Here is a 23,175-nt window from a genome sequence, read left to right as displayed (position 1 = left end):
TTTTTTAAGCTTCTACATATCGATTTGTACTCTGCTGCACCAGGCCATCTCTACACTTTTAGAGGTGGGAATGACCCACCCTCGGTAAGGGTACTGATTTTTTACATGTGTATATTCCCAACAGGAGGCCAGTCCTTCCCCTAGCCTTCACTGCACACCTGCATCAAAAATCAAGGGTAACAGTCACAGGAGGGTGTGACAAACAGTGCCGCAAAAAGTGAGATCTCCTGGCTGAGGCACGAGGAGGAAAGAACATGCTGGCAGTGCAAACTCCCATGAGGTGCAAGTTACCTGCTGTGGCTTGCGAGAGGATAGAGATTTAGCAGGAAGAGGAGGAGGAGATGAGCGCAGAGGGGGAGAGGAGGAGGCCTCATAGCCAGCTGTGATTTCCTGGTACCACTTCTCTAAGTCAAGGGCCGGTGCCTGTGATGTGCACACGTGAGACTGCGTCTCCATCTGAAGAAAGATTGAGTGCGAGACAGACATAACAAAAAAAATGCCCAACAAGGAGGGTAGAAGTGATGAGGTGACACAAAAAGAAGAGATGGGGACATAGAAAATAGATAAGGAAAATAAAAATAAACCATGCCAGTTACCAAAAGATACAAAACAAGAATGCCTGACACTCGAACATCCCTGCAGTGTGATGTCAGAGATAAGATATGTTTAACTAATTTAATAAACCACAAGCATTTGTTTTTTGAAGCAAGTAGGACTCAATGCCTCTCTCTTAGTGGGGCCCATGCAGAAAGCACGCAAACCTTCTAATATATTCTGAAATCGGTGCCTCTCCGCCACTAAGGAATAACAAATGTCCCACTACCATTAAAATGCCATTAACCCAACCCCTAATGGAGATTCAATCAAGTAGTTTTTGGGGTGGTTACAGCAAAGGCTGGTGGAGACAACTGAGCTTTTGCACAGACAGATTGGCTGATTCTTTCAACCTGTTACAAGAGAATGGCCTTTCTCAAGAACGCAAAACTAAAAGGTAACGGGGCAGGTGGACCCGGGTCTTAAACATAAAGGTTAAAGTGGATCATGGATGTCGGCCGTCCATTAACACACACCCCAAAAAGTTTTGTGTGGCATGCAGAAAGGTGTTAAGAGCTCATAAAGAGTCAAACTGGCATATACCATGTTTATGGGTAATACACTGAGAGGCTAAAGTAGACCATGAAAGCCTCAAATGTTAAATGGGATAACAGAAACTTCACATTAGAACACAAGTGGACTGTTTTGGTGATGGCACACACAACTTTAAAGGAGATCATGAAAGAATCACACATCAGTCATTTTAGAGGTAAAATCCACCCAACTACATGGAATGGCGGAAATCTCACTGGAAGAAGTCCTTATATAAACATAAATTTGAAACTAGGCACACTCTCATGGATTCATATTGCAACAAAGCTTCCCTGTCTATTCTTCATTAAACAGCAACAAGCCAACACAGTTTTTACAGGGACAGACACAACCATGGGTACCATACAGAATGTTGCCCAGAGTAGCCATGTTAATTGGGGGCTTATTGATGTGGTACAAGTCTGTGTGGATGGTTTTGAGAGAATGACCACACAAATAAAACACACAAAAAACACCACACATGAACCACAAACCTCAGTGCAGATGGAAGCAGAGGAGACAGGTTGGTCAGAGAGGCAGCCTGCAGGTGGAACAGTTTTGAAGGCATAGCCAGGACATTGGTGGGGCAATGGCACAGATGGAGGGAAAGGGCCTACATCTGCTTTTAAGCTTCCCAACATTTCATTCAGCTGGTCAACTGTAACATACTGCAGCAGCAGAGCAAAGAATAACCAGCAGGAAAAAAGCAAGAAAGTTAGGAGGGGCAAAGAAAACAACAGAATCAAGAAGAGGTAGTTGCTTTAAATAAACAGCATGGTTGAAAATATAGTAGAAAATGATAGGACCTCTGTACTGGTTACACAGCAATAGCTTAGTAATCAACAGTCCGCCTGTCCTGATGAAGGTTCACAGATTAGCACAAAAACACCCTCTATTTAAATGTTTGCCCTACATAATGCCAAACGAACCATAAATATTAAAGAATTATACAGCTTTGTTTCCCACCAGCCTGCATGGGCTGCCACAAGGTTCAGTTATCCTTTGGACCCTGTAGCTCTAATGAGCGCATGATGACCCAACCCAACTTAAGTATAACTCAAAGCTGGTCAGAAAAGAAAAAAAAATCAAGTAGAGTCAAGACCTATCCAGAACAATACGGTTTCAGAATGGGGTGGGTGGTTGAAGCACTTCCACTCCATAGGGGACACAATAACAAAAGCACGTTTTAAAGGGTGGTCAGAGGCTGAGGACATTGCCTTTGAAATCTAATGGTCCAAACAGCAACTGGATGGCCACAAAATGAAACTGGTAGATGGTGTAAGGTTGGGAGCAGCAAGGAAAAGAGAAGCAGTGAACATCTTTCTGTTGTGCATGTTCCACTCGGCAATGAAGCCCCACATGCACTGTTGCAAATGCAAAACACAAATAGAACCAATGACTCAAAAGAATTTTGTGTCAAATCAAGTATGGAAATTCTGAAAGGTTTACTGGCTCATTAATGGGAAGGAAAAGATGATGTGTAAATTTACATTGTGCAACATCAATCTTTAATCCAGGTTAAATAACCAAGTCAAAAAAGTACCAGAGACAACAGAAATGCTAGTGTGACCCAGTCCAGCTTCTAAAGGGGCACTTTAAACACCACTGTGACCAGGAACAGCCAGACGGAAGGAGTTGGAGAAGTAAGAAATTACATTTCTTTGTTGTTTAGAACAGAGGGCACATTAGGAAGGATCCTCTAAAAGCAGATCAGACTAGTGAACACTCATCTTGCAGTGTTCTGTACTGCATATTCGATGCTTTAGAATGCAGAAGTTGACAGAACCCCGCCTTAAAAAGAAGGAAAAAGCCCACGGCAACTCTGAATTGAAACAAAAGGGTGGGGAGGGGGGGGGGGGACTATTGTTAACCTCATGGGTTTTAATAATGGTGAGATTCCTTTGAACCTTATAATAACATGGGCATAGCAGTCTGTTGGGCCCTCTAACACAAGGTCAGTGGCTAACCCCAAGTGCCATATCCGGTCAGATAACTGAACCAGTATTTTCCCCATTACCTTAAGAGGCCTGAAAATGTGACACCAGGGACAGCTGGGTTCAGAGCTGTCCAGAACCAGGGACCTGCCTGCTGAAGAAAAGGTAGACAGACAACTGGACACCCAGTGATCAGCCATACTTAAGGATCCAATCAACAATAACACTGAAGTTCCCTACTTTGTGGAAAGCGGGTTTCTAGTTACTTGTGCTCCAATGTCTAGCATCAACATTATCTTCTACTAATCCAAACACTGCTTCCTATTCTATGACACTTTTTGGGGGTCAGACAGAAATACTTGTGTGTGAGACAAGTGGTTTGCCGCGTTGCCAGTCGGACTTTTGACCGAGAAAGAGGCCAAATCCACCTTAGATTGTGCCCTTGGCTTTCTACTGAGAGCTGTCGACAGTGGCGTTTGAAACGTTTGACACTACGGGCCATTTGGTCTTTTTGGACAGGTTAGTGATGGTTGGCCACACCAATCACATGAATCTTTAATAATTTTCAAGCGTCTTTGTGGGAGCACTTAAACAGTCTCAGTAAAAACAGTCTCAGTAATATCACCTCTCAGTCTGCCTACTTTATCCCCACTCTCATGCCTCTTACACCACCCCAAACCCTTGGGTACCCACTGCCTGCCAATTTATTCTTGTATCTGGCCCTTTCTCTGCTCTTTTTTGAATCCAGTAATTCTACACTCTTCTATGCACTTGTATTTCAAGGTTGCTTTACATCGCTTTTCATTGGTTCCTTTTACACTACCCAGTAAGATGCAGAATGGAATGGTGTAATCCTTCTACAGCCGAATTCCTTCAACAGCAAAGTGATTTTGTTTGCAATTGGTGGGTATAAGTACTCTGCAAAGTTTTGGAATACTCCTCTATGCCCCCTACATATGAAGTTCTCATTTCTTCCACAAATCATGAAAAACTAATTAGTTCCAGTGATTAGAGCATCACCTCTGCTGCTGACTGGGTCTTAGAAGGCCGTTGCTTCTCACTGCAACAGATGCCAGGAAGTGGAAACATTGAGCATCTCTGTGCTGAAACACTGTATCAGCCTTTACTGTGGTTTGTGAAGTTTTTTTGTTTGTTTTGTTTTTAACACTACCTCTTATTACAAAGAAAGTTGGATTCGCTTGGGGCCTTTTGAGGACGCAGCAGGATTTTCATTTCCAGAGGCACTGACCACCTATTTATGGCTGAGGTGCATTCAAATTAGGATGCCTGATGTAGGAAGTTGGCTCTGTATGTGCTATTTCAAAGTAAGGAATAGCATGCACAGAGTCCAAGGGTTCCCCTTAGAGGTAAACTAGTGGTAAAAATAGATAATACTAATGCTCTATTTTGTGGTAGTGTGGTCGAGCAGTAGGCTTATCCAAGGAGTAGTGTTAAGCATTTGTTGTACATACACATAGACAATAAATGAGGTACAAACACTCAGAGACAAATCCAGCCAATAGGTTTTGTTATAGAAAAATATATTTTCTTAGTTTATTTTAAGAACCACAGGTTCAAATTTAACATGTAATATCTTGTTTGAAAGGTATTGCAGGTAAGTACATTAGGAACTTTGAATCATTTCAATTGCATGTATACTTTTCAAGTTATTCACAAATAGCTATTTTAAAAGTGGACACTTAGTGCAATTTTCACAGTTCCTGGGGGAGGTAAGTTTTTGTTAGTTTTACCAGGTAAGTAAGACACTTACAGGGTTCAGTTCTTGGTCCAAGGTAGCCCACCGTTGGGGGTTCAGAGCAACCCCAAAGTCACCACACCAGCAGCTCAGGGCCGGTCAGGTGCAGAGTTCAACGGGGTGCCCAAAACGCATAGGCTAGAATGGAGAGAAGGGGGTGCCCCGGTTCCGGTCTGCTTGCAGGTAAGTACCCGCGTCTTCGGAGGGCAGACCAGGGGGGTTTTGTAGGGCACCGGGGGGGACACAAGCCCACACAGAAATTTCACCCTCAGCGGCGCGGGGGCGGCCGGGTGCAGTGTAGAAACAAGCGTCGGGTTCGCAATGTTAGTCTATGAGAGATCTCGGGATCTCTTCAGCGCTGCAGGCAGGCAAGGGGGGGATTCCTCGGGGAAACCTCCACTTGGGCAAGGGAGAGGGACTCCTGGGGGTCACTTCTCCAGTGACAGTCCGGTCCTTCAGGTCCTGGGGGCTGCGGGTGCAGGGTCTCTCCCAGGTGTCGGGACTTAGGATTCAAAGAGTCGCGGTCAGGGGAAGCCTCGGGATTCCCTCTGCAGGCGGCGCTGTGGGGGCTCAGGGGGGACAGGTTTTTGTACTCACAGTCTTAGAGTAGTCCTGGGGTCCCTCCTGAGGTGTTGGATCGCCACCAGCCGAGTCGGGGTCGCCGGGTGCAGTGTTGCAAGTCTCACGCTTCTTGCGGGGAGCTTGCAGGGTTCTTTAAAGCTGCTGGAAACAAAGTTGCAGCTTTTCTTGGAGCAGGTCCGCTGTCCTCGGGAGTTTCTTGTCTTTTCGAAGCAGGGGCAGTCCTCAGAGGATGTCGAGGTCGCTGGTCCCTTTGGAAGGCGTCGCTGGAGCAGGATCTTTGGAAGGCAGGAGACAGGCCGGTGAGTTTCTGGAGCCAAGGCAGTTGTCGTCTTCTGGTCTTCCTCTGCAGGGGTTTCAGCTAGGCAGTCCTTCTTCTTGTAGTTGCAGGAATCTAATTTTCTAGGGTTCAGGGTAGCCCTTAAATACTAAATTTAAGGGCGTGTTTAGGTCTGGGGGGTTAGTAGCCAATGGCTACTAGCCCTGAGGGTGGGTACACCCTCTTTGTGCCTCCTCCCAAGGGGAGGGGGTCACAATCCTAACCCTATTGGGGGAATCCTCCATCTGCAAGATGGAGGATTTCTAAAAGTCAGAGTCACCTCAGCTCAGGACACCTTAGGGGCTGTCCTGACTGGCCAGTGACTCCTCCTTGTTGCTTTCTTTGTTCCCTCCAGCCTTGCCGCCAAAAGTGGGGGCCGTGGCCGGAGGGGGCGGGCAACTCCACTAAGCTGGAGTGCCCTGCTGGGCTGTGACAAAGGGGTGAGCCTTTGAGGCTCACCGCCAGGTGTCACAGCTCCTGCCTGGGGGAGGTGTTAGCATCTCCACCCAGTGCAGGCTTTGTTACTGGCCTCAGAGTGACAAAGGCACTCTCCCCATGGGGCCAGCAACATGTCTCTGGTGTGGCAGGCTGCTGGAACTAGTCAGCCTACACAGACAGTCGGTTAAGTTTCAGGGGGCACCTCTAAGGTGCCCTCTGTGGTGTATTTTACAATAAAATGTACACTGGCATCAGTGTGCATTTATTGTGCTGAGAAGTTTGATACCAAACTTCCCAGTTTTCAGTGTAGCCATTATGGTGCTGTGGAGTTCGTGTTTGACAGACTCCCAGACCATATACTCTTATGGCTACCCTGCACTTACAATGTCTAATGTTTTGTTTAGACACTGTAGGGGTACCATGCTCATGCACTGGTACCCTCACCTATGGTATAGTGCACCCTGCCTTAGGGCTGTAAGGCCTGCTAGAGGGGTGTCTTACCTATACTGCATAGGCAGTGAGAGGCTGGCATGGCACCCTGAGGGGAGTGCCATGTCGACTTACTCGTTTTGTCCTCACTAGCACACACAAGCTGGCAAGCAGTGTGTCTGTGCTGAGTGAGAGGTCTCCAGGGTGGCATAAGACATGCTGCAGCCCTTAGAGACCTTCCTTGGCATCAGGGCCCTTGGTACTAGAAGTACCAGTTACAAGGGACTTATCTGGATGCCAGGGTCTGCCAATCGTGGATACAAAAGTACAGGTTAGGGAAAGAACACTGGTGCTGGGGCCTGGTTAGCAGGCCTCAGCACACTTTCAATTGTAAACATAGCATCAGCAAAGGCAAAAAGTCAAGGGGCAACCATGCCAAGGAGGCATTTCCTTACACAACCCCCCCCCCAAACGAAAGAGGATGAGACTAACCTTTCCCAAGAGAGTCTTCATTTTCTAAGTGGAAGAACCTGGAAAGGCCATCTGCATTGGCATGGGCAGTCCCAGGTCTGTGTTCCACTATAAAGTCCATTCCCTGTAGGGAGATGGACCACCTCAACAGTTTAGGATTTTCACCTTTCATTTGCATCAGCCATTTGAGAGGTCTGTGGTCAGTTTGAACTAGGAAGTGAGTCCCAAAGAGGTATGGTCTCAGCTTCTTCAGGGACCAAACCACAGCAAAGGCCTCCCTCTCAATGGCACTCCAACGCTGCTCCCTGGGGAGTAACCTCCTGCTAATGAAAGCAACAGGCTGGTCAAGGCCATCATCATTTGTTTGGGACAAAACTGCCCCTATCCCATGTTCAGAGGCATCAGTCTGCACAATGAACTGCTTAGAATAATCTGGAGCTTTTAGAACTGGTGCTGAGCACATTGCCTGTTTCAGGGTGTCAAAGGCCTGTTGGCATTCCACAGTCCAGTTCACTTTCTTGGGCATTTTCTTGGAGGTGAGTTCAGTGAGGGCTGTCACAATGGATCCATATCCCTTCACAAACCTCCTGTAATACCCAGTCAAGCCAAGGAATGCCCTGACTTGAGTCTGGGTTTTTGGAGCTACCCAGTCCAGAATAGTCTGGATCTTGGGTTGGAGTGGCTGAACTTGGCCTCCACCTACAAGGTGGCCCAAGTAAACCACAGTTCCCTGCCCTATCTGGCATTTGGATGCCTTGATAGAGAGGCCTGCAGATTGCAGAGCCTTCAAAACCTTCTTCAGGTGGACCAGGTGATCCTGCCAGGTGGAGCTGAAGACAGCAATATCATCAAGATAAGCTGTGCTAAAGGACTCCAAGCCAGCAAGGACTTGATTCACCAACCTTTGGAAGGTGGCAGGGGCATTCTTTAAACCAAAGGGCATAACAGTAAACTGATAATGCCCATCAGGTGTGGAGAATGCTGTCTTTTCTTTTGCTCCAGGTGCCATTTTTATTTGCCAGTACCCTGCTGTCAAGTCAAAGGTACTTAGGAATTTGGCAGCACCTAATTTATCAATGAGCTCATCAGCTCTTGGAATTGGATGGGCATCTGTCTTTGTGACAGAGTTGAGCCCTCTGTAGTCCACACAAAACCTCATTTCTTTCTTCCCATCTTTGGTGTGAGGTTTGGGGACTAAGACCACTGGGCTAGCCCAGGGGCTGTCAGAGCGCTCAATCACTCCCAATTCCAGCATCTTGTGGACTTCCACCTTGATGCTTTCCTTAACATGGTCAGACTGTCTGAAGATTTTGTTCTTGACAGGCATGCTGTCTCCTGTGTCCACATCATGGGTACACAGGTGTGTCTGACCAGGGGTTAAGGAGAAGAGTTCAGGAAACTGTTGTAGGACTCTCCTACAATCAGCTTGCTGTTGGCCAGAGAGGGTGTCTGAGTAGATCACTCCATCTACTGTGCCATCTTTTGGGTCTGATGACAGAAGATCAGGGAGAGGTTCACTCTCTGCCTCCTGATCCTCATCTGTTACCATCAACAGATTCACATCAGCCCTGTCATGGAAGAGCTTAAGGCGGTTCACATGGATCACCCTTTTGGGGCTCCTGCTTGTGCCCAGGTCCACCAGGTAGGTGACCTGACTCTTCCTTTCTAGCACTGGGTAAGGGCCACTCCATTTGTCCTGGAGTGCCCTGGGAGCCACAGGCTCCAGAACCCAGACTTTCTGCCCTGGTTGGAACTCCACCAGTGCAGCCTTTTGGTCATACCAAAACTTCTGGAGTTGTTGGCTGGCCTCAAGGTTTTTGGTTGCCTTTTCCATGTACTCTGCCATTCTAGAGCGAAGGCCAAGTACATAGTCCACTATGTCCTGTTTAGGCTCATGGAGAGGTCTCTCCCAGCCTTCTTTAACAAGGGCAAGTGGTCCCCTTACAGGATGACCAAACAGAAGTTCAAAGGGTGAGAATCCAACTCCCTTCTGTGGTACCTCCCTGTAAGCGAAAAGCAGACATGGCAGGAGGACATCCCATCTCCTTTTGAGTTTTTCTGGGAGCCCCATGATCATGCCCTTTAATGTCTTGTTGAATCTCTCAACTAAGCCATTAGTTTGTGGATGGTAAGGTGTAGTGAATTTATAAGTCACTCCACACTCATTCCACATATGTTTCAGGTATGCTGACATGAAGTTGGTACCTCTGTCAGACACCACCTCCTTAGGGAAACCCACTCTGGTAAAGATACCAATGAGGGCCTTGGCTACTGCAGGGGCAGTAGTCGACCTAAGGGGAATAGCTTCAGGATACCTGGTAGCATGATCCACTACTACCAGGATATACATATTTCCTGAGGCTGTGGGAGGTTCTAGTGGACCAACTATGTCCACACCCACTCTTTCAAAGGGAACCCCCACCACTGGAAGTGGAATGAGGGGGGCCTTTGGATGCCCACCTGTCTTACCACTGGCTTGACAGGTGGGGCAGGAGAGGCAAAACTCCTTAACCATGTTGGACATATTGGGCCAGTAGAAGTGGTTGACTAACCTCTCCCACGTCTTGGTTTGTCCCAAATGTCCAGCAAGGGGAATGTCATGGGCCAATGTTAGGATGAACTTCCTGAACAGCTGAGGCACTACCACTCTCCTAGTGGCACCAGGTTTGGGGTCTCTGGCCTCAGTGTACAGGAGTCCATCTTCCCAATAGACCCTATGTGTTCCATTTTTCTTGCCTTTGGACTCTTCAGCAGCTTGCTGCCTAAGGCCTTCAAGAGAGGGACAGGTTTCTTGTCCCTTACACAGCTCCTCCCTTGAGGGTCCCCCTGGGCCTAAGAGCTCAACCTGATAAGGCTCAAGCTCCAAAGGCTCAGTTCCCTCAGAGGGCAGAACTTCTTCCTGAGAAGAGAGGTTCCCTTTCTTTTGCTGTGTTGCAGTTGGTTTCCCAGCTGACTTTCCGGTTCTCTTGGTAGGCTGGGCCATTTTTCCAGACTCCAGCTCTACTTTTTCACCCTGTGCCTTGCATTGTGCTCTTGTTTTCACACACACCAGTTCAGGGATACCCAGCATTGCTGCATGGGTTTTTAGTTCTACCTCAGCCCATGCTGAGGACTCCAGGTCATTTCCAAGCAGACAGTCCACTGGGATATTTGAGGAGACCACCACCTGTTTCAGGCCATTGACCCCTCCCCATTCTAAAGTAACCATTGCCATGGGATGTACTTTTCTCTGATTGTCAGCGTTGGTGACTGTGTAAGTTTTTCCAGTCAGGTATTGGCCAGGGGAAACCAGTTTCTCTGTCACCATGGTGACACTGGCACCTGTATCCCTCAGGCCCTCTATTCTAGTCCCATTAATTAAGAGTTGCTGTCTGTATTTTTGCATGTTAGGCGGCCAGACAGCTAGTGTGGCTAAATCCACCCCACCCTCAGAAACTAGAGTAGCTTCAGTGTGGACCCTGATTTGCTCTGGGCACACTGTTGATCCCACTTGGAGACTAGCCATACCAGTGTTACCTGGATGGGAGTTTGGAGTGGAACCTTTCTTGGGACAGGCCTTGTCTCCAGTTTGGTGTCCATGCTGTTTACAGCTATGACACCAGGCCTTTTTGGGATCAAAGTTTTTACCCTTGTACCCATTGTTTTGTGAAGAGGCTCTGGGCCCACCCTCCTGTGCAGGTTTTTGGGGGCCTGTAGAAGACTCTTTACTATTTTTAGTTTTGGTTGTCTCATCACCCTTCCCCTGGGGAGTCTTTGTGACCCCTTTCTTTTGGTCACCCCCTGTTGAAGTCTTGGACACCCTTGTCTTGACCCAATGGTCCGCCTTCTTTCCCAATTCTTGGGGGGAAATTGGTCCTAGGTCTACCAGATGCTGATGCAGTTTATCATTGAAACAATTACTCAATAGGTGTTCTTTCACAAATAAATTGTACAGCCCATCATAATTACTTACACCACTGCCTTGAATCCAACCATCTAGTGTTTTCACTGAGTAGTCTACAAAGTCAACCCAGGTCTGGCTCGAGGATTTTTGAGCCCCCCTGAATCTAATCCTATACTCCTCAGTGGTGAATCCAAAGCCCTCAATCAGGGTACCCTTCATGAGGTCATAAGATTCTGCATCTTGTCCAGAGAGTGTGAGGAGTCTATCCCTACACTTTCCTGTGAACATTTCCCAAAGGAGAGCACCCCAGTGAGATCTGTTCACTTTTCTGGTTACACAAGCCCTCTCAAAAGCTGTGAACCATTTGGTGATGTCATCACCATCTTCATATTTAGTTACAATCCCTTTAGGGATTTTCAACATGTCAGGAGAATCTCTGACCCTATTTATGTTGCTGCCACCATTGATGGGTCCTAGGCCCATCTCTTGTCTTTCCCTCTCTATGGCTAGGATCTGTCTTTCCAAAGCCAATCTTTTGGCCATCCTGGCTAACTGGATGTCCTCTTCACTGGAGTTATCCTCAGTGATTTCAGAGGTGTTGGTCTCTCCTGTGAGAGAACCAGCATCTCTGACTATTATTTTTGGAGTCAGGGTTTGAGGGACCCTGTTCTCCCTAGATAGGACTGGTAGGGGGGAATTTTCCTCCAAGTCACTATCCTCTTCCTCTGAGTTGCCACCCTCAGAGGGGTTGGCCTTTTCAAACTCTGCCAAAAGCTCCTGGAGCTGTATTTTGGTAGGTTTGGGGCCCATTGTTATTTTCTTTATTTTACAGAGTGACCTTAGCTCCCTCATTTTAAGATGGAGGTAAGGTGTGGTGTCGAGTTCCACCACAGTCACATCTGTGCTAGACATTTTGCTTCTAAAAGTTGGAATACTTTTTAGGAATCTAAAACTGGTTCTAGAATCTAATTCAAACTTTTACAAACTTTTAAACTCTAAAAGAAATGCTAAACAGGATCTAACACAAGGCCCTAGCAGGTCTTTTAAGAATTTAGAAAACTTTTCAAATTGCAAAAATCAATTTCTAATGACAATTTTGGAATTTGTTGTGTGATCAGGTATTGGCTGAGTAGTCCAGCAAATGCAAAGTCTTGTACCCCACCGCTGATCCACCAATGTAGGAAGTTGGCTCTGTATGTGCTATTTCAAAGTAAGGAATAGCATGCACAGAGTCCAAGGGTTCCCCTTAGAGGTAAACTAGTGGTAAAAATAGATAATACTAATGCTCTATTTTGTGGTAGTGTGGTCGAGCAGTAGGCTTATCCAAGGAGTAGTGTTAAGCATTTGTTGTACATACACATAGACAATAAATGAGGTACAAACACTCAGAGACAAATCCAGCCAATAGGTTTTGTTATAGAAAAATATCTTTTCTTAGTTTATTTTAAGAACCACAGGTTCAAATTTAACATGTAATATCTTGTTTGAAAGGTATTGCAGGTAAGTACATTAGGAACTTTGAATCATTTCAATTGCATGTATACTTTTCAAGTTATTCACAAATAGCTATTTTAAAAGTGGACACTTAGTGCAATTTTCACAGTTCCTGGGGGAGGTAAGTTTTTGTTAGTTTTACCAGGTAAGTAAGACACTTACAGGGTTCAGTTCTTGGTCCAAGGTAGCCCACCGTTGGGGGTTCAGAGCAACCCCAAAGTCACCACACCAGCAGCTCAGGGCCGGTCAGGTGCAGAGTTCAACGGGGTGCCCAAAACGCATAGGCTAGAATGGAGAGAAGGGGGTGCCCCGGTTCCGGTCTGCTTGCAGGTAAGTACCCGCGTCTTCGGAGGGCAGACCAGGGGGGTTTTGTAGGGCACCGGGGGGGACACAAGCCCACACAGAAATTTCACCCTCAGCGGCGCGGGGGCGGCCGGGTGCAGTGTAGAAACAAGCGTCGGGTTCGCAATGTTAGTCTATGAGAGATCTCGGGATCTCTTCAGCGCTGCAGGCAGGCAAGGGGGGGATTCCTCGGGGAAACCTCCACTTGGGCAAGGGAGAGGGACTCCTGGGGGTCACTTCTCCAGTGACAGTCCGGTCCTTCAGGTCCTGGGGGCTGCGGGTGCAGGGTCTCTCCCAGGTGTCGGGACTTAGGATTCAAAGAGTCGCGGTCAGGGGAAGCCTCGGGATTCCCTCTGCAGGCGGCGCTGTGGGGGCTCAGGGGGGACAGGTTTTTGTACTCACAGTCTTAGAGTAGTCCTGGGGTCCCTCCTGAGGTGTTGGATCGCCACCAGCCGAGTCGGGGTCGCCGGGTGCAGTGTTGCAAGTCTCACGCTTCTTGCGGGGAGCTTGCAGGGTTCTTTAAAGCTGCTGGAAACAAAGTTGCAGCTTTTCTTGGAGCAGGTCCGCTGTCCTCGGGAGTTTCTTGTCTTTTCGAAGCAGGGGCAGTCCTCAGAGGATGTCGAGGTCGCTGGTCCCTTTGGAAGGCGTCGCTGGAGCAGGATCTTTGGAAGGCAGGAGACAGGCCGGTGAGTTTCTGGAGCCAAGGCAGTTGTCGTCTTCTGGTCTTCCTCTGCAGGGGTTTCAGCTAGGCAGTCCTTCTTCTTGTAGTTGCAGGAATCTAATTTTCTAGGGTTCAGGGTAGCCCTTAAATACTAAATTTAAGGGCGTGTTTAGGTCTGGGGGGTTAGTAGCCAATGGCTACTAGCCCTGAGGGTGGGTACACCCTCTTTGTGCCTCCTCCCAAGGGGAGGGGGTCACAATCCTAACCCTATTGGGGGAATCCTCCATCTGCAAGATGGAGGATTTCTAAAAGTCAGAGTCACCTCAGCTCAGGACACCTTAGGGGCTGTCCTGACTGGCCAGTGACTCCTCCTTGTTGCTTTCTTTGTTCCCTCCAGCCTTGCCGCCAAAAGTGGGGGCCGTGGCCGGAGGGGGCGGGCAACTCCACTAAGCTGGAGTGCCCTGCTGGGCTGTGACAAAGGGGTGAGCCTTTGAGGCTCACCGCCAGGTGTCACAGCTCCTGCCTGGGGGAGGTGTTAGCATCTCCACCCAGTGCAGGCTTTGTTACTGGCCTCAGAGTGACAAAGGCACTCTCCCCATGGGGCCAGCAACATGTCTCTGGTGTGGCAGGCTGCTGGAACTAGTCAGCCTACACAGACAGTCGGTTAAGTTTCAGGGGGCACCTCTAAGGTGCCCTCTGTGGTGTATTTTACAATAAAATGTACACTGGCATCAGTGTGCATTTATTGTGCTGAGAAGTTTGATACCAAACTTCCCAGTTTTCAGTGTAGCCATTATGGTGCTGTGGAGTTCGTGTTTGACAGACTCCCAGACCATATACTCTTATGGCTACCCTGCACTTACAATGTCTAATGTTTTGTTTAGACACTGTAGGGGTACCATGCTCATGCACTGGTACCCTCACCTATGGTATAGTGCACCCTGCCTTAGGGCTGTAAGGCCTGCTAGAGGGGTGTCTTACCTATACTGCATAGGCAGTGAGAGGCTGGCATGGCACCCTGAGGGGAGTGCCATGTCGACTTACTCGTTTTGTCCTCACTAGCACACACAAGCTGGCAAGCAGTGTGTCTGTGCTGAGTGAGAGGTCTCCAGGGTGGCATAAGACATGCTGCAGCCCTTAGAGACCTTCCTTGGCATCAGGGCCCTTGGTACTAGAAGTACCAGTTACAAGGGACTTATCTGGATGCCAGGGTCTGCCAATCGTGGATACAAAAGTACAGGTTAGGGAAAGAACACTGGTGCTGGGGCCTGGTTAGCAGGCCTCAGCACACTTTCAATTGTAAACATAGCATCAGCAAAGGCAAAAAGTCAAGGGGCAACCATGCCAAGGAGGCATTTCCTTACACAACCCCCCCCCAAACGAAAGAGGATGAGACTAACCTTTCCCAAGAGAGTCTTCATTTTCTAAGTGGAAGAACCTGGAAAGGCCATCTGCATTGGCATGGGCAGTCCCAGGTCTGTGTTCCACTATAAAGTCCATTCCCTGTAGGGAGATGGACCACCTCAACAGTTTAGGATTTTCACCTTTCATTTGCATCAGCCATTTGAGAGGTCTGTGGTCAGTTTGAACTAGGAAGTGAGTCCCAAAGAGGTATGGTCTCAGCTTCTTCAGGGACCAAACCACAGCAAAGGCCTCCCTCTCAATGGCACTCCAACGCTGCTCCCTGGGGAGTAACCTCCTGCTAATGAAAGCAACAGGCTGGTCAAGGCCATCATCATTTGTTTGGGACAAAACTGCCCCTATCCCATGTTCAGAGGCATCAGTCTGCACAATGAACTGCTTAGAATAATCTGGAGCTTTTAGAACTGGTGCTGAGCACATTGCCTGTTTCAGGGTGTCAAAGGCCTGTTGGCATTCCACAGTCCAGTTCACTTTCTTGGGCATTTTCTTGGAGGTGAGTTCAGTGAGGGCTGTCACAATGGATCCATATCCCTTCACAAACCTCCTGTAATACCCAGTCAAGCCAAGGAATGCCCTGACTTGAGTCTGGGTTTTTGGAGCTACCCAGTCCAGAATAGTCTGGATCTTGGGTTGGAGTGGCTGAACTTGGCCTCCACCTACAAGGTGGCCCAAGTAAACCACAGTTCCCTGCCCTATCTGGCATTTGGATGCCTTGATAGAGAGGCCTGCAGATTGCAGAGCCTTCAAAACCTTCTTCAGGTGGACCAGGTGATCCTGCCAGGTGGAGCTGAAGACAGCAATATCATCAAGATAAGCTGTGCTAAAGGACTCCAAGCCAGCAAGGACTTGATTCACCAACCTTTGGAAGGTGGCAGGGGCATTCTTTAAACCAAAGGGCATAACAGTAAACTGATAATGCCCATCAGGTGTGGAGAATGCTGTCTTTTCTTTTGCTCCAGGTGCCATTTTTATTTGCCAGTACCCTGCTGTCAAGTCAAAGGTACTTAGGAATTTGGCAGCACCTAATTTATCAATGAGCTCATCAGCTCTTGGAATTGGATGGGCATCTGTCTTGGTGACAGAGTTGAGCCCTCTGTAGTCCACACAAAACCTCATTTCTTTCTTCCCATCTTTGGTGTGAGGTTTGGGGACTAAGACCACTGGGCTAGCCCAGGGGCTGTCAGAGCGCTCAATCACTCCCAATTCCAGCATCTTGTGGACTTCCACCTTGATGCTTTCCTTAACATGGTCAGACTGTCTGAAGATTTTGTTCTTGACAGGCATGCTGTCTCCTGTGTCCACATCATGGGTACACAGGTGTGTCTGACCAGGGGTTAAGGAGAAGAGTTCAGGAAACTGTTGTAGGACTCTCCTACAATCAGCTTGCTGTTGGCCAGAGAGGGTGTCTGAGTAGATCACTCCATCTACTGTGCCATCTTTTGGGTCTGATGACAGAAGATCAGGGAGAGGTTCACTCTCTGCCTCCTGATCCTCATCTGTTACCATCAACAGATTCACATCAGCCCTGTCATGGAAGAGCTTAAGGCGGTTCACATGGATCACCCTTTTGGGGCTCCTGCTTGTGCCCAGGTCCACCAGGTAGGTGACCTGACTCTTCCTTTCTAGCACTGGGTAAGGGCCACTCCATTTGTCCTGGAGTGCCCTGGGAGCCACAGGCTCCAGAACCCAGACTTTCTGCCCTGGTTGGAACTCCACCAGTGCAGCCTTTTGGTCATACCAAAACTTCTGGAGTTGTTGGCTGGCCTCAAGGTTTTTGGTTGCCTTTTCCATGTACTCTGCCATTCTAGAGCGAAGGCCAAGTACATAGTCCACTATGTCCTGTTTAGGCTCATGGAGAGGTCTCTCCCAGCCTTCTTTAACAAGGGCAAGTGGTCCCCTTACAGGATGACCAAACAGAAGTTCAAAGGGTGAGAATCCAACTCCCTTCTGTGGTACCTCCCTGTAAGCGAAAAGCAGACATGGCAGGAGGACATCCCATCTCCTTTTGAGTTTTTCTGGGAGCCCCATGATCATGCCCTTTAATGTCTTGTTGAATCTCTCAACTAAGCCATTAGTTTGTGGATGGTAAGGTGTAGTGAATTTATAAGTCACTCCACACTCATTCCACATATGTTTCAGGTATGCTGACATGAAGTTGGTACCTCTGTCAGACACCACCTCCTTAGGGAAACCCACTCTGGTAAAGATACCAATGAGGGCCTTGGCTACTGCAGGGGCAGTAGTCGACCTAAGGGGAATAGCTTCAGGATACCTGGTAGCATGATCCACTACTACCAGGATATACATATTTCCTGAGGCTGTGGGAGGTTCTAGTGGACCAACTATGTCCACACCCACTCTTTCAAAGGGAACCCCCACCACTGGAAGTGGAATGAGGGGGGCCTTTGGATGCCCACCTGTCTTACCACTGGCTTGACAGGTGGGGCAGGAGAGGCAAAACTCCTTAACCATGTTGGACATATTGGGCCAGTAGAAGTGGTTGACTAACCTCTCCCACGTCTTGGTTTGTCCCAAATGTCCAGCAAGGGGAATGTCATGGGCCAATGTTAGGATGAACTTCCTGAACAGCTGAGGCACTACCACTCTCCTAGTGGCACCAGGTTTGGGGTCTCTGGCCTCAGTGTACAGGAGTCCATCTTCCCAATAGACCCTATGTGTTCCATTTTTCTTGCCTTTGGACTCTTCAGCAGCTTGCTGCCTAAGGCCTTCAAGAGAGGGACAGGTTTCTTGTCCCTTACACAGCTCCTCCCTTGAGGGTCCCCCTGGGCCTAAGAGCTCAACCTGATAAGGCTCAAGCTCCAAAGGCTCAGTTCCCTCAGAGGGCAGAACTTCTTCCTGAGAAGAGAGGTTCCCTTTCTTTTGCTGTGTTGCAGTTGGTTTCCCAGCTGACTTTCCGGTTCTCTTGGTAGGCTGGGCCATTTTTCCAGACTCCAGCTCTACTTTTTCACCCTGTGCCTTGCATTGTGCTCTTGTTTTCACACACACCAGTTCAGGGATACCCAGCATTGCTGCATGGGTTTTTAGTTCTACCTCAGCCCATGCTGAGGACTCCAGGTCATTTCCAAGCAGACAGTCCACTGGGATATTTGAGGAGACCACCACCTGTTTCAGGCCATTGACCCCTCCCCATTCTAAAGTAACCATTGCCATGGGATGTACTTTTCTCTGATTGTCAGCGTTGGTGACTGTGTAAGTTTTTCCAGTCAGGTATTGGCCAGGGGAAACCAGTTTCTCTGTCACCATGGTGACACTGGCACCTGTATCCCTCAGGCCCTCTATTCTAGTCCCATTAATTAAGAGTTGCTGTCTGTATTTTTGCATGTTAGGCGGCCAGACAGCTAGTGTGGCTAAATCCACCCCACCCTCAGAAACTAGAGTAGCTTCAGTGTGGACCCTGATTTGCTCTGGGCACACTGTTGATCCCACTTGGAGACTAGCCATACCAGTGTTACCTGGATGGGAGTTTGGAGTGGAACCTTTCTTGGGACAGGCCTTGTCTCCAGTTTGGTGTCCATGCTGTTTACAGCTATGACACCAGGCCTTTTTGGGATCAAAGTTTTTACCCTTGTACCCATTGTTTTGTGAAGAGGCTCTGGGCCCACCCTCCTGTGCAGGTTTTTGGGGGCCTGTAGAAGACTCTTTACTATTTTTAGTTTTGGTTGTCTCATCACCCTTCCCCTGGGGAGTCTTTGTGACCCCTTTCTTTTGGTCACCCCCTGTTGAAGTCTTGGACACCCTTGTCTTGACCCAATGGTCCGCCTTCTTTCCCAATTCTTGGGGAGAAATTGGTCCTAGGTCTACCAGATGCTGATGCAGTTTATCATTGAAACAATTACTCAATAGGTGTTCTTTCACAAATAAATTGTACAGCCCATCATAATTACTTACACCACTGCCTTGAATCCAACCATCTAGTGTTTTCACTGAGTAGTCTACAAAGTCAACCCAGGTCTGGCTCGAGGATTTTTGAGCCCCCCTGAATCTAATCCTATACTCCTCAGTGGAGAATCCAAAGCCCTCAATCAGGGTACCCTTCATGAGGTCATAAGATTCTGCATCTTGTCCAGAGAGTGTGAGGAGTCTATCCCTACACTTTCCTGTGAACATTTCCCAAAGGAGAGCACCCCAGTGAGATCTGTTCACTTTTCTGGTTACACAAGCCCTCTCAAAAGCTGTGAACCATTTGGTGATGTCATCACCATCTTCATATTTAGTTACAATCCCTTTAGGGATTTTCAACATGTCAGGAGAATCTCTGACCCTATTTATGTTGCTGCCACCATTGATGGGTCCTAGGCCCATCTCTTGTCTTTCCCTCTCTATGGCTAGGATCTGTCTTTCCAAAGCCAATCTTTTGGCCATCCTGGCTAACTGGATGTCCTCTTCACTGGAGTTATCCTCAGTGATTTCAGAGGTGTTGGTCTCTCCTGTGAGAGAACCAGCATCTCTGACTATTATTTTTGGAGTCAGGGTTTGAGGGACCCTGTTCTCCCTAGATAGGACTGGTAGGGGGGAATTTTCCTCCAAGTCACTATCCTCTTCCTCTGAGTTGCCACCCTCAGAGGGGTTGGCCTTTTCAAACTCTGCCAAAAGCTCCTGGAGCTGTATTTTGGTAGGTTTGGGGCCCATTGTTATTTTCTTTATTTTACAGAGTGACCTTAGCTCCCTCATTTTAAGATGGAGGTAAGGTGTGGTGTCGAGTTCCACCACAGTCACATCTGTGCTAGACATTTTGCTTCTAAAAGTTGGAATACTTTTTAGGAATCTAAAACTGGTTCTAGAATCTAATTCAAACTTTTACAAACTTTTAAACTCTAAAAGAAATGCTAAACAGGATCTAACACAAGGCCCTAGCAGGTCTTTTAAGAATTTAGAAAACTTTTCAAATTGCAAAAATCAATTTCTAATGACAATTTTGGAATTTGTTGTGTGATCAGGTATTGGCTGAGTAGTCCAGCAAATGCAAAGTCTTGTACCCCACCGCTGATCCACCAATGTAGGAAGTTGGCTCTGTATGTGCTATTTCAAAGTAAGGAATAGCATGCACAGAGTCCAAGGGTTCCCCTTAGAGGTAAACTAGTGGTAAAAATAGATAATACTAATGCTCTATTTTGTGGTAGTGTGGTCGAGCAGTAGGCTTATCCAAGGAGTAGTGTTAAGCATTTGTTGTACATACACATAGACAATAAATGAGGTACAAACACTCAGAGACAAATCCAGCCAATAGGTTTTGTTATAGAAAAATATCTTTTCTTAGTTTATTTTAAGAACCACAGGTTCAAATTTAACATGTAATATCTTGTTTGAAAGGTATTGCAGGTAAGTACATTAGGAACTTTGAATCATTTCAATTGCATGTATACTTTTCAAGTTATTCACAAATAGCTATTTTAAAAGTGGACACTTAGTGCAATTTTCACAGTTCCTGGGGGAGGTAAGTTTTTGTTAGTTTTACCAGGTAAGTAAGACACTTACAGGGTTCAGTTCTTGGTCCAAGGTAGCCCACCGTTGGGGGTTCAGAGCAACCCCAAAGTCACCACACCAGCAGCTCAGGGCCGGTCAGGTGCAGAGTTCAACGGGGTGCCCAAAACGCATAGGCTAGAATGGAGAGAAGGGGGTGCCCCGGTTCCGGTCTGCTTGCAGGTAAGTACCCGCGTCTTCGGAGGGCAGACCAGGGGGGTTTTGTAGGGCACCGGGGGGGACACAAGCCCACACAGAAATTTCACCCTCAGCGGCGCGGGGGCGGCCGGGTGCAGTGTAGAAACAAGCGTCGGGTTCGCAATGTTAGTCTATGAGAGATCTCGGGATCTCTTCAGCGCTGCAGGCAGGCAAGGGGGGGATTCCTCGGGGAAACCTCCACTTGGGCAAGGGAGAGGGACTCCTGGGGGTCACTTCTCCAGTGACAGTCCGGTCCTTCAGGTCCTGGGGGCTGCGGGTGCAGGGTCTCTCCCAGGTGTCGGGACTTAGGATTCAAAGAGTCGCGGTCAGGGGAAGCCTCGGGATTCCCTCTGCAGGCGGCGCTGTGGGGGCTCAGGGGGGACAGGTTTTTGTACTCACAGTCTTAGAGTAGTCCTGGGGTCCCTCCTGAGGTGTTGGATCGCCACCAGCCGAGTCGGGGTCGCCGGGTGCAGTGTTGCAAGTCTCACGCTTCTTGCGGGGAGCTTGCAGGGTTCTTTAAAGCTGCTGGAAACAAAGTTGCAGCTTTTCTTGGAGCAGGTCCGCTGTCCTCGGGAGTTTCTTGTCTTTTCGAAGCAGGGGCAGTCCTCAGAGGATGTCGAGGTCGCTGGTCCCTTTGGAAGGCGTCGCTGGAGCAGGATCTTTGGAAGGCAGGAGACAGGCCGGTGAGTTTCTGGAGCCAAGGCAGTTGTCGTCTTCTGGTCTTCCTCTGCAGGGGTTTCAGCTAGGCAGTCCTTCTTCTTGTAGTTGCAGGAATCTAATTTTCTAGGGTTCAGGGTAGCCCTTAAATACTAAATTTAAGGGCGTGTTTAGGTCTGGGGGGTTAGTAGCCAATGGCTACTAGCCCTGAGGGTGGGTACACCCTCTTTGTGCCTCCTCCCAAGGGGAGGGGGTCACAATCCTAACCCTATTGGGGGAATCCTCCATCTGCAAGATGGAGGATTTCTAAAAGTCAGAGTCACCTCAGCTCAGGACACCTTAGGGGCTGTCCTGACTGGCCAGTGACTCCTCCTTGTTGCTTTCTTTGTTCCCTCCAGCCTTGCCGCCAAAAGTGGGGGCCGTGGCCGGAGGGGGCGGGCAACTCCACTAAGCTGGAGTGCCCTGCTGGGCTGTGACAAAGGGGTGAGCCTTTGAGGCTCACCGCCAGGTGTCACAGCTCCTGCCTGGGGGAGGTGTTAGCATCTCCACCCAGTGCAGGCTTTGTTACTGGCCTCAGAGTGACAAAGGCACTCTCCCCATGGGGCCAGCAACATGTCTCTGGTGTGGCAGGCTGCTGGAACTAGTCAGCCTACACAGACAGTCGGTTAAGTTTCAGGGGGCACCTCTAAGGTGCCCTCTGTGGTGTATTTTACAATAAAATGTACACTGGCATCAGTGTGCATTTATTGTGCTGAGAAGTTTGATACCAAACTTCCCAGTTTTCAGTGTAGCCATTATGGTGCTGTGGAGTTCGTGTTTGACAGACTCCCAGACCATATACTCTTATGGCTACCCTGCACTTACAATGTCTAATGTTTTGTTTAGACACTGTAGGGGTACCATGCTCATGCACTGGTACCCTCACCTATGGTATAGTGCACCCTGCCTTAGGGCTGTAAGGCCTGCTAGAGGGGTGTCTTACCTATACTGCATAGGCAGTGAGAGGCTGGCATGGCACCCTGAGGGGAGTGCCATGTCGACTTACTCGTTTTGTCCTCACTAGCACACACAAGCTGGCAAGCAGTGTGTCTGTGCTGAGTGAGAGGTCTCCAGGGTGGCATAAGACATGCTGCAGCCCTTAGAGACCTTCCTTGGCATCAGGGCCCTTGGTACTAGAAGTACCAGTTACAAGGGACTTATCTGGATGCCAGGGTCTGCCAATCGTGGATACAAAAGTACAGGTTAGGGAAAGAACACTGGTGCTGGGGCCTGGTTAGCAGGCCTCAGCACACTTTCAATTGTAAACATAGCATCAGCAAAGGCAAAAAGTCAGGGGGCAACCATGCCAAGGAGGCATTTCCTTACACCTGATTTTTCGGGTCCTTCATGTGCATTGCGCCCCCCTTCTTTGCAGAACAAAATACACTTCTATGATCCCTTCCAGATGTTACAGTCTGAAGACTCCTCTGCATCGCTTACTTCAACTTCTGGCCACCAAGACTGCAACTGGACCCTCCAGGAACTGACAATCTGCAACTCCAGCAACGACTCCGCTTTGCAACATTGTTTCTCTGGCTCCTTCCAGCTACTGTAATATTTCCCTGGCTGTGCATCCTCTGAGGGGACAAGTCATCAGCCTGCACAAGAAGCAAGAAGGAATCTCCCTGGGAGTGAATGAGTCATTCCACTGCATCCGCAGGCACCAACTACAAAGACGACCGGCTGTGTGGATCTTCTCTCCTGCAAAACTGTGTGGATCCTGCAACACAGGTGGTAGTCTGGAGTGGTCCCCTTCGTCCTCTCTACAAGCTGTCCATCTTGGGAAACGGTAAGTCCTTGCCTCTCCTTGCAGGACAGTACCCCTGTGCACCGCAACTCTTGCAGCTACCAAGGCTTGTTGGCTCTTCTTCCAAGGGATCGTCGAGCTCCGTGTAGCCCCAGCCTCCAGCACTCTTCTCCTGCCTGCTGCTCAAGCGATGTGAGACT

The 23,175-nt window shown here is 48.5% G+C and overlaps 1 protein-coding gene across 30 annotated transcripts in view; it reads right to left on the bottom strand.

The window, feature by feature from the left end:
- Positions 1 to 23,175, bottom strand: part of PHLDB1 (pleckstrin homology like domain family B member 1) — a 397,027-nt gene that overhangs the window by 103,106 nt on the left and 270,746 nt on the right. For 12 of the 30 annotated variants that reach the window (XM_069224755.1, XM_069224758.1, XM_069224757.1 and 9 more), the window contains 2 exons: positions 1,620 to 1,793; positions 292 to 456 (listed from right to left, as the gene is read on the bottom strand). The exons of 17 other annotated variants lie outside the window; for them this stretch is intronic. In XM_069224755.1, coding sequence (XP_069080856.1) covers positions 292 to 456; positions 1,620 to 1,793 — 339 coding nt within the window. The remainder of the gene's footprint in view (positions 1 to 291; positions 457 to 1,619; positions 1,794 to 23,175) is intronic. One more of the 30 variants, XM_069224765.1, reaches the window with a different exon arrangement.

The sequence above is a fragment of the Pleurodeles waltl genome, chromosome 3_1 (assembly GCF_031143425.1).
Source record: "Pleurodeles waltl isolate 20211129_DDA chromosome 3_1, aPleWal1.hap1.20221129, whole genome shotgun sequence".
In the NCBI taxonomy this organism is placed as follows: domain Eukaryota; kingdom Metazoa; phylum Chordata; class Amphibia; order Caudata; family Salamandridae; genus Pleurodeles; species Pleurodeles waltl.
The sequence above is the reverse complement of the archived record's forward strand: the minus strand, read 5'-3'. Positions and strand labels throughout refer to the sequence as shown.